Source organism: Poecilia formosa, unplaced genomic scaffold (genome assembly GCF_000485575.1).
Source record: "Poecilia formosa unplaced genomic scaffold, Poecilia_formosa-5.1.2 Scaffold277, whole genome shotgun sequence".
Lineage (NCBI taxonomy): Eukaryota > Metazoa > Chordata > Actinopteri > Cyprinodontiformes > Poeciliidae > Poecilia > Poecilia formosa.
In genome coordinates this window covers 116560-126949 of record NW_006800216.1, presented here as the reverse complement: position 1 = coordinate 126949, position 10390 = coordinate 116560, and the positions used below count along the sequence as shown (strand labels likewise).

The window sequence follows — 10390 nt, the reverse complement described above, 5'->3', positions numbered from 1 at the left end:
ACTTTGTTTGGCGATTTGAGAAAAACCGCTGTAAAAAAAAAAAGTATATATATTTAAATAAACTTAAGAAATCTAGAGTTCCTGCGCTTCCGTGGAGTATTTTTTTCGCGCTAAGTTCCGCCAGAGGGCGCTGTGGTGCTTTATTTCAAACACATGGCACTTCATGGACTCTTAAGGGGTTTCCACTGGAAATGGAATATGACCACTAACACATCAACCAAGAAATATACAGTAAGAAAAGACGATCCGCAGCAGTGATATAATTAATGCGACATCGTGGAAGTAATGCAGTTTAGAACTAGTTAGTAATGGATGGATGTAAAAACAGCCTCAAGGATTCAAATTTGTAGTAAAAAGTAGATTTTCTCCTGCAAACTTTAAAAAGGCAAGCAAAAAAAAAAAAAAGAAAAATCTCAGGGGAGTGAAGATGGAGGTCTCGCTGTATAGTATAAAGGGGAGTCTTAATGACCGGGCTTCCATGGTCTCGGGGGGTTTTACTCTACTCAGGGGGGCGGTGCACTTCTCCAGACCCCTCCCGCCCCCAAAAGCCGCTCCACAAACAGTGACCGGCAGGCAGACTGCTAGTCAGGCGCTTCTTCCACATCCAGCAGCCACAGCTGCATCCCATGCCCGCAGCCTCTCCGGGATAGAGCGCCATCGATCAAGCAGCGTCCGTGCGTCCATCAGGCTGGAGGTCCGCAGCGGTCGGCCGAACATGCTGGAAAACGGGAGGAAGGTGTACAAGGAGGGTTTGCTGGAGAAGCGGAGCGACGGGCTGCTGCAGCTTTGGAAGAAGAAGCACTGCGTCCTGACCGAGGACGGCGTGCTGCTGCTGCCGCCCAAGCAGCACGATCACCCGCAGCAGCAGCAGCAGCAGCACGGCGGGGACACGGGCAAAGTCAAGGAGCTTCACTTCGCCAACATGAAGACGGTGGACTGCGTGGAGCGGAAAGGCAAGTACGTCTACTTCACCGTTGTCATGACGGAGGGGAAGGAGATCGACTTCAGGTGCCCGCAGGACGAGGGCTGGAACGCGGAGATCACCTTGCAGATGGTCCAGTACAAGAACCGGCAGGCGATCCTGGCCGTCAAGTCCACCCGGCAGAAGCAGCAGCTGCTCGTCGTGCAGATGCCCGGGCAGAAGACCGTCCGGAGCTCCCCGAGCGTGGCGTGACCCGCGGGGAGCCCCGCAAACACCGGCGCGCCTTCAGCGGTAAGACAATGGGAGAAGGACCGGGGGAAAGAAGGGGTGTAAAAAAAAAACAAATAAAAGAAAAAGCAGGCACAGCATACTATAAATTACAATAAAGGCGTTTTGACTCAATTTAATACTTGTTAAGAATCACAAAGTCTAAAAGATATTTATTGAAACGGCTTACAAATTGAAAGTGCAGTAGGCCAAGTTAGTAATTTAAAACGCGGGAGCTTCTGAGGTGTTGCTGCGTAGAATAACTTCCAAATTTGCACCATGATGTAGTGCGGCTCGCTGCTCCACTCAGATTTCCACACACGTGGCTTTTCTGTGGCAGCGGCTGATTTGTGAGCTTCTAACACAACTTTTGTATGTGTATGCCAATAAAAATATAAATCAGTTGTGTTAACTATTAAAAAAAAAACAACTGGTGACAGAAAGTATATTCAAGTGCCATATCTGCCCAATTTTGTTTTTCAAACAGGGCCGACCCAAAGTTAAAGGGGGGCCTGGGTTGGAGTTGATTCAAGCCCCCAACAGCTAGCACAGCAGCACCTTGTAGATCTGTTTTTAGATGACTCCAATGACATCACTACAAAATTATTTTCCCCCTTTACTTACGGTATAATTCGATGTTCATAAATTTTTCATTGTTTTAAAAATATTAATTACAATTAACAATTTCCCCCAAACATCCTGTTTAAACAATAGTACAAGCTTAAAAGTTGCCTTATTCTCCATAAAGTACAATTGACAGCAAAACAAGGTGTTAGCCTGTTGGAGCTAAAGGCTCTTGGACCCCCACCCCTGCTGCAGCCGCTCACTTTGCTTATGCCTAATTTTATTTTTTGCTGGGATTGTAATCCCAGCAAAGATTACAAAAATATTCTGTTTAGTGGATATTTTCACTAAACAGAAAGCAAAGATTCTTGCAAAAATGCTGATTCGTACAAGAACTTCTTTCTGAAAAAAAAAAAACTTATCAGAAACATAACGTTTTGAAAATGTCAAAGTGTTTAAAAAAAATCAGTTGAAGTCCAACTAGTCTACATATGTAGCATTTTGAACTAGAGCTGTTAAATGCAAGTCATACTTCTTAAAAACTGTACACACCACAAGGGGACAACAATTCTTACTGACTAGAAATACTAATACGCAAAGTATTTAAACTTTCGAGCTTTTGAAGTAAAGCTCCACAATGTTATAATTAGTAGTAGTTTCCTTACTTCTTGACGGATGGCATCTCTATTTGTTTTAGAAACATGAATAAGCACTACGTGCGGTGGAATGCCAGCTAGCAGCTAATCAGATGGGCACAATATTCTGTTGATTTTGGCTATTTAAAGCAGAAAACGTGTAAAATCTTCACATTCCTATGAGACACATTGCTAGAGCTGATTGTCATTGTTTCCCTGCTGACCCATGGGCCTGCCACTGCGCTACAGTTGCATACTTTGACCCCTGCTGGAGATATCAGTCCTCCTGATGAGGTGTGACTCCTCTGTAAAACCACCTAGAGTTGAGGAAACTCTAGGTGGTTTTTTTTATGTAGAAAACCATATCAGACACAACTATTGCCAATAAGTTTTGTAGTTCCACAATAGCCTTTGCCTGCACTCCTCTAGTGAGATCAGCAGTTTAATCTATAGGCATTAGGTCTATGGATTTTGTAATTATGCTTACCTTTGCTCTATAACTGTAAAAGCGGTTCTATTGTTGTGCCCAGAGTGGGGTTTTACCTTTCCTCTGCCTCTCTGTGTAAACCACAGTCAGTCTAATTGATTCTTATCCGCAGGTGAATTTGACACTCAGCCGAGGAAGACAATGAACCCAGGCTTCATCTGCCCCTGCTGCTGCTTCACCAAGCTCCATTCTCCAGGAGAACTGAACACCCCACACCCCAATTCATGATGTGGTCTCCACACACCAGCCCTCCCCCCCAGCCCTCACTCCTCTTTTCAGTACAGAGACTTGCTTCACAAAAGACTGATGGACTAAAAGCATGTGAGAAAACATCTGTATTCTACCGTGCAATGGGTTTTGTCCCTTATTTATTAGATGTGTATATATTTTTTTATATATATAAAAAACGTTGTCTGAATGTCAAGTGTGAGAGTCACTGGAGGTAAGCATTCGGTCGACTTGGACTATCTGACGAACTGGAACCTCGAGGGGAACGTTTGGTGATGTTCCCTAAAGGTTACGAAGCCTGAAACTTTCAAGAGACGATGATGGGGGAAGGCTGGCCCGGTGACACGCCGGTCCTTCCTGTAACTTTTAGGGAACGTTCTCTCAACATTCCCTGGGGTGGAACATTAGTTGAACCAGCTCGTTATGGATAAGATGCGTCAATGCTTCTGGTTTTATTTTCTAACAGAGCCAAAGACTCATTTGATACATTTCTCTTGTTGCGCAGTATTCCTCTCACCTCACTAAACATGTACAGATCGAGAAAATGATTGCGCTGTGTGGATTGACGGTTGGTTTTCTATGCTTGATTTCAACAGTGTATTTTAGTGTTTCCATTGTGTGCTTCTGTTGCTTTCCGCCACTTTATTTTGCTACATTTGTAAATTGAAGGAAAAGCTGTTGCTATGTTCTTAAGTGATGGGTGTACTCTGGCTTTTTAACCATGGACAATAAGGTTAAGGTGACTATTTCCAAAACTGAGCTGCTTCACAGACCGTTTCAATTAAATCTTAGTGGAAACATAACATTACATTAAACTTAGTTAGACCTCGACTGATCAGAACTACACCAGAATCATCACAATCAACAAAATGGTTATCATGTCATGAGGCTCCTCTGATTAGGAGATTTAGCCAAAGCTCTTTTTCTCGGCTACAGAAACTAGGAATTTATTGAAATAAGTTGGCATCTGAGCGATTGGCTTTGTCAGCTTATGATGCGTTCGGTTTGAATGCTGAAGTTGGAATTTTGATTTGGTACATCAAATTAGCTCAGGTCCAACTGTTCGTTGCGCTTGTGAGATGTTGACTTGTTCGTGACTATCTCATAATAGTTTCAAAAAAAGGGATTGCTCAAATACAAGAGTGTGAACAGGTACAAAACGGAAGAGTAGAACGACAAAATGGTGGCGTGTGAATACAAAATAGGGTAAGAATTGGCAATTGAGCTAAGTTTGCTATTTATTCAACCGTCACTTATTGTTTTTCTTTGTGGCAGAATGTAGCTGTGTAGCCAGCTAATCTAGCTTCCTAGCTGTTTGCTTTGTTAGCTTACGAATAGCTGTCCGTAAACAGTGTGACAATCTGTATTGTCAAACAAGCTGTTTTTGACAGTGTTGCTATTGCTTATTTGGCCAAATACTAAGCTAAAAGCTATTAGCTTGGATTGCAATTTCCTGCCTAGCAATGCTACTAGCCTTAACGAACACAGCAATGGGCAAATCTCACTTGGTTTTGAACACAAAACTGGAATGCATTTGTAGAACCGTTTTAAAAGAAAGCAAAAGTGCTGCCTAGCCAGCCAATATTCAGCTTGCCAACTATTTGGAGTCAATTCCTTAAATCGCTGTGCTAACTCTTGTTGATAGCACTCCTGGTGTGACAGGATCCTAAATAACACCATCATAATACAAGATGACAAAGTCATCTGATAATACTGATGGTCACAACAGAAACATTTTTTTTTCCTGATCTCCATAATTTAACCTCTTTACACCGTCTCTGTTTCAAGTTGTCTCATGCTGATTTGTAGCAATTTACTGAAGAGGGGCAGCTAATCCTTATCCATTACTTATAATTAGATCCAGTCAGCTTTTGTATGACTCGAATAACAGAGCAGCAACCATTTGATACAAACTTTACATTTTAGTAATTGCAAAAAGAAGGACACAACTATCCAAATCAGTCTCTGTTGCAGCTCAGTTTTTGAATGTTTGGAAAGAAAATCACTTCTGTGCTTAACAGATTGAAGGCATGGGAGAGTTTTTATCTGGAAGTAAACATATTAATACATATGAAGGCGGCGGTGCAGAGCAACAGTCAGTGCCACATGTCAATCAGAGGCTTCAGAAATGTCTTGTGTTCCACCAGGACGTATTTTATCTCACTGTGGCTCATGATGTTTCCTCTTTCCTGGGCGGGTCTCCCACCGCTCGCCAGCGTACCGCAGCTAATCCAGCACATGCCTCTGTGTTGCTGTCATCTTCCACACAGGGCCAGAGCCGTGCCCTTTATCTGACGCGGCCGGTGCGATGCTTCCCCGACATGCCTTTCTGTTTTCATCATTCCACACTGTTAGGAACCACTGTCCAATTTCTTATTTCCACGGAGATTTATTTTCATACCTCGAAAAGATACATTCCATTAAAAAAACAAACAAAACTAAAAAAAAAAACAACTAAACTCGCCCAGCATCTTGTGTGGTTTCTGTTTTTTTTCCTCCTGCAGCCGTAGATGAATGGCAGGACCCTGTGGCTCCGTGGGGTCATTGTAATGACCTGTTTAAGTGGCTCCCACTCAGTCAGTCTCCAGCCTTTCAATCCTTTACAGCCGCTGAACCGCTCACCCCATGTTTCCTGGTCTAAATGTAGCTGCCACACAGAGAGTTGGATTTCACTGCCAGTTGCTGCCGCTTAGACAAACTGCCAGTGTGTAACGTGAATGTCGCACGTGGCTTCGGCCACCCTGTTGTCTAAAGCCCCAGTTAATTCAATTAAAGTGGGCCCGTGTGACGGCACCTTCGCTGATCCGTAGAGGGCTTTATGCTGCATCAGCATAATGCTGCTCAAAATTAAAATCTGGATTTCACTTTCAGCTGCTGCCTGTATCCATTACGCAGCTGTTGGTTCTTGAAAACACAAGAACCAACATAATCATCGGTAATGGGTGTGTACAGTGTTGTCACGCAGGTTTCGTGATATGTAGTGTTACATTAGCTTTACAAGAAATGTAAAAAAATCCAACTGGATTCATAACCCTTTGCTACAGCAGCTTGGAAAAGTATTCAAGCTTGTATGTTCTCCATTAAGCCAGATTCAATGTTTTTTTGTTGTTGTACCCCCGGTTATTGAAATAATATTCAACACTGATTCACTCATACTTTTGGCCAACTTTACATTTCATCCAGCTAAATTCTGAAGAAATTTCCCCTTAAGACGAACAAACTAGCATGCTAACATGACATTCTGAAGCTAGTACACTGCTAGCTTGTTTGCTACATTGCTTTCCTCTACAATCTCTGAGATTTACTACAAAAAAATAATGTCTTTGATGAACTCTTGAGGAGTATTTTGAAGAGAAATCTCAGGCAATGTTAAGTTAGTTTTTTTTAATGTAGAGTTTTACATGTTGACAGCAAAGTTAGCGGTCTACAAGCAGTTTGTCTACCGTCAAAAAACCCGGTTTGGTGTTAACAGACAGAGAGAGATTATGTTCTGTGTTTAAACAGACACATACAAAACACACTTTATTAGACATGAATGAGTTCATGAAGGGAGCCTCAATTAGGCACCATTTTACGACAAAGGGTTAGCTTTTTCTGTTTGCATTTATACTTCGACTTTGGTGGTGCCCTGACACTGAACCCCATCTACTGAATTTCACAAGACACGTGACAATAAAAACACAAGAACGTGCGCTTGTTTCCAGGTTTTGTTTTGCGTAGCCAAACATAAATTACAACCAATTAAAAAGCATGGAAAAAAAGTTTAAACATTTAACTTTTTCATTGGTGGCTTTCTGCAGAGATCGTCTTCCAGCGTGGAGGAAAGATCAACAGAAAGACAGTTTAAGTCAGAGTCCCTGCTGCTGTTGACAGACCTCTTTGAACGAGCCGCTGCAGCTGCTCTTCAAACATTACTTAAGAAGTCTTTGCTGGGACTCGGTGTGCCGGATGACCGCTAACTAATTTCTCACCGTCAGCGGCTGCCTTTGATCGGGACAAAGTTGTGTGAACACGTGACAGCAGGCGCAAGTGGCTGCAAATGATTTAGGAAGTACATCCAATCCAGACATGCGGAGCCTCCTGGGGTAGCTCAACTGTGGCTGTTTTGACACAAAACTTCAACCAACTTACAAAAAAAGAAAAACTTTGTACATGCCTTGTGCAAGGATTCGTACAGCATTAACCACTCCAGTGTTGTACCCAACGTCAAACCTACCTACCTACTAAATCTTTGTTGGTACTTTTCATACTTTTTGGGATGTAAAAGACGCAGCAAACACAGAAGAAAATGGTCTGATTGGATGAAACCAATCTTTCCACATTTCCGCTGTGACACATGGAGGAGGTATCATGCTATTGCGATGCTTTTCTTTAGTAATTACAGGGAAGATGCTGTGCTGACCAATGGTAGAGGCTGCAGGTCAGCTGCTCAAAGCTGACCTAGCTGTGTTCCTGTTAGCCATAAAGTTGTGCAAATTGAAATTACGAAAATAAATTTGCTAATTTCAAAGAAACTCAAAGTTTTTGCACTAGAATGGCGTCGTTTTTCAGCCGTATCGTAATAGATGTAATTTGCAAAACTGTAACGGAGGCATTTTTTTCCCCATCACATGAGTCATGTGATCAACAGCTGGAAGTTACTACTCAGGAAAACGTTGAAAAAGACAGCAGGAAGTAGTTGGATGATAGCATGTCGCACAGTTCACGAAAACTTGCATAATTCGAATTTGTTGAATCCACATCTCTTCTGTAAAATTGCAGACTACAATTTCCCCAAAATGCCGCATATGTAGCCAAACCATCTTCATGTGATGGAATCACTCAGTCAAACCCATCTAGTTGGGAATCATTGACATCCAAAAATTAGCAAAAAACAAACATCAAGCAAATCTAACATAGCAGATGCCTTGTAATTACCGGGAGAGATTTGTTAAGCAGAACTAAAAAAACAAAAAACAAAAAGCTAAATCAGATCTCCTGCTTGGTGATCACTGTTTCAGATTCCCTCATGGAGCTTCATTTCACTTCTATGTCCAATCACAGATCCCTCAGACACCTGGAGGCCGCCTCCTGCTCAGATCGTTTGGTTCTTCAAAGAGATAACAGGTAGGCAAAAAAATGCCCATTATTCAGGGACATTTGGCGTCGGCGCAACTCAATAGGCTTTGTCAAACGGTGAAACAGCTCATCAGAACCAAGAACAGGGAACAGATTGTTCACACACTCGCTGTTTTGTCTTCTGCCTGCTGTGTAGGTGGGAGATAGTGTTGGATTGCTTTGTGGTGCTTTGCTCAGGCTGCGTCTTAGAACTGAAGCCAACTTGTTTGCGCCTTCTGGGTCTACTGTATTTCTGAATTCTAGCAAGACTCTCTCTGTCTCTCTCTCCCTCTCTCTCTCTCTCTCTCTCTCGCTTTAGTTTCTTTTTACAACTTGTCTTTTGAAGCCGACGAATTTGCAGAGCAGAAATGACGTTATACCTTTAGAACTTGTACTCGGACGTTACGTCTCTTATGATCAGCCACAAACTGCCGGTAAATTGTGACGTTAGCATTTTGAACTGCAGGAACACTTAGCCATCTGCTCTGTAGTGCATAAACTCTTTATGCTTTCTATTTAAATGACCCAAATGGCAAAGAAATAACAATGAGCACCACAAGCTGGTGTGCAGATTGTCATTGTTCGTGTTCACTCAATGATTGTGTGAGTGTGTGTATGTGTATGTGTTTCAGCAATGCCACGCAAAAAAAAAAAAGAAAAAAAAAAGACCTCTGCTGGCTGGTAGTCTTTGTGATTCATAGACGCAATGTGTGCTGATGTTTTCATTATCAAAGTGAGCTGGTTGCGTCTGTGCTTGTACAAAGACTAAGTTTTAGACCACCAACATTGTTACAGGAACTAGTTCTAACTTCCAGTCCTCCGATTTAAACTGCCGTGTTTCCATTAAGCAAATTTATTTTCAAAATGTCAAATTGCTCAAATCCTACGGTCAATGGAAACGCAACTCATGCCTGTGTTGGTCTTCTTCAGAAGTTCTGTCTTTAGTTCACAATTATGTATACATATGTACTTTTTTGTAAAAACAAACAAACAAACAAACAAACAAACAAAAAAACTAACAAAACAAAAAACATTGAGTTTTTTTTAAATCAACTATATAGATCTAAACTTAAACACAGAATTACTGGGCAGTGAACTGGAGCAGTATTGATGTATTTCAAGCAGCAGTTCACTGCTTCTCTCTCTCTCTCTCTGTGTGTGTGTGTGTGTGTGTGTGTGTGTGTTAAAAGTTCGCGCTGTCAGTAGATTTGGCTCCCCCTCCACTTCCGTGCCCTTTGACCTCGTCTTTGCTTGCTGGCTTTATTGCTGGACCACCTTCCACTCTAACTACCATCGCAGCCTCACAACACACACACACACACACACACATTGAGCAGCACTTATTGGCCAACCACCCTGCAGAGTCAGTGCTGGTCAGCTGGCTCAGCCTCACTCAGTGATCAGAGCAGAGCGTTAGCGTCAGGACCAGAAATGTCACCTTGGTCTCTGCTGCAGCTGAAAAAAACGTTGGGAAATTCAAAGCGACAGGGGAACAAGAAAACTCAGAGAACATTCACATCCGTTAACGTGGCTTACAAATCTAAAAAACATCTGAAACTCTCCCTCCAGCAGACGTTGTTGACAACTCCAAGTTTTCAGTGTAATACAAGTTTGATTCATCTTGATGACGGTGGAACTTGTCTTATTGTTTGTATCTTCCGAGTGCAGCAATGTGCAATTTCTAACAGATTTTCTTCCAGCTTTTATGTTTATTTCCTCCGTAACATTTTTTCTGAAGTTGCAACCAGACAGTAAAACTGCTCAAATTGGAATTTCAAAAATAAATTTGCTAAAAGAAAATGTCAATTTCAAAGAAAAGTGTTTTTTGATTATTTTTTTTTTTTTTTTGCGCTAGATTAAGTGTTTTTTTTTCCAGCCATATCAAAATTCATGTATTTTGGAAAAACTGCAAAGGAAACACTTTTTAGTGTCACATGATCAACAACCAGATGTTTCTACTGGCGGAAAAGACAAAGAAGACGACAGGAAGTGGTAGGAGGATGATGGTGCGGTATGTTTTTAATGAATTAAAACGTGAACAAAGTGATTTTTTCTTTATTGCAATTGTTTTTGTTATTTCGTGGAAACGCCACAATTCCGAAATTGTTTTTTTTTTTTTTTTACATTAGCGGAATATTACCAAAGTTTTTACCAACATTTTTTATGGAAATGCAGCTGGTGTCCACGGTG

General features: G+C 41.8%; 1 protein-coding gene across 2 annotated transcripts; it reads left to right on the top strand.

The window, feature by feature from the left end:
- The first annotated feature begins 87 nt into the window (after positions 1 to 87).
- Positions 88 to 9652, top strand: phlda1 (pleckstrin homology-like domain, family A, member 1). Of its 2 annotated transcripts, XR_001664638.1 has the most exons (3): positions 88 to 1213; positions 2988 to 7557; positions 7752 to 9652. XR_001664638.1 is itself a non-coding variant. In XM_007571239.2 (2 exons), the coding sequence occupies exon 1, from the start codon at positions 428 to 430 to the stop codon at positions 1172 to 1174; it is 747 nt and encodes a 248-aa protein (XP_007571301.2). In that variant the 5' UTR covers positions 88 to 427; the 3' UTR covers positions 1175 to 1213; positions 2988 to 9652. The 2 variants fall into 2 exon arrangements, 1 of the variants encoding a protein (XP_007571301.2); XM_007571239.2 differs by having other exon boundaries at positions 2988 to 9652.
- Positions 9653 to 10390: the final 738 nt, after the last annotated feature.

Bases quoted from the DNA above. Each gene is read 5' to 3' on its own strand.
- phlda1 (XM_007571239.2), top strand. From the start codon at position 428: ATGGAGGTCTCGCTGTATAGTATAAAGGGGAGTCTTAATGACCGGGCT.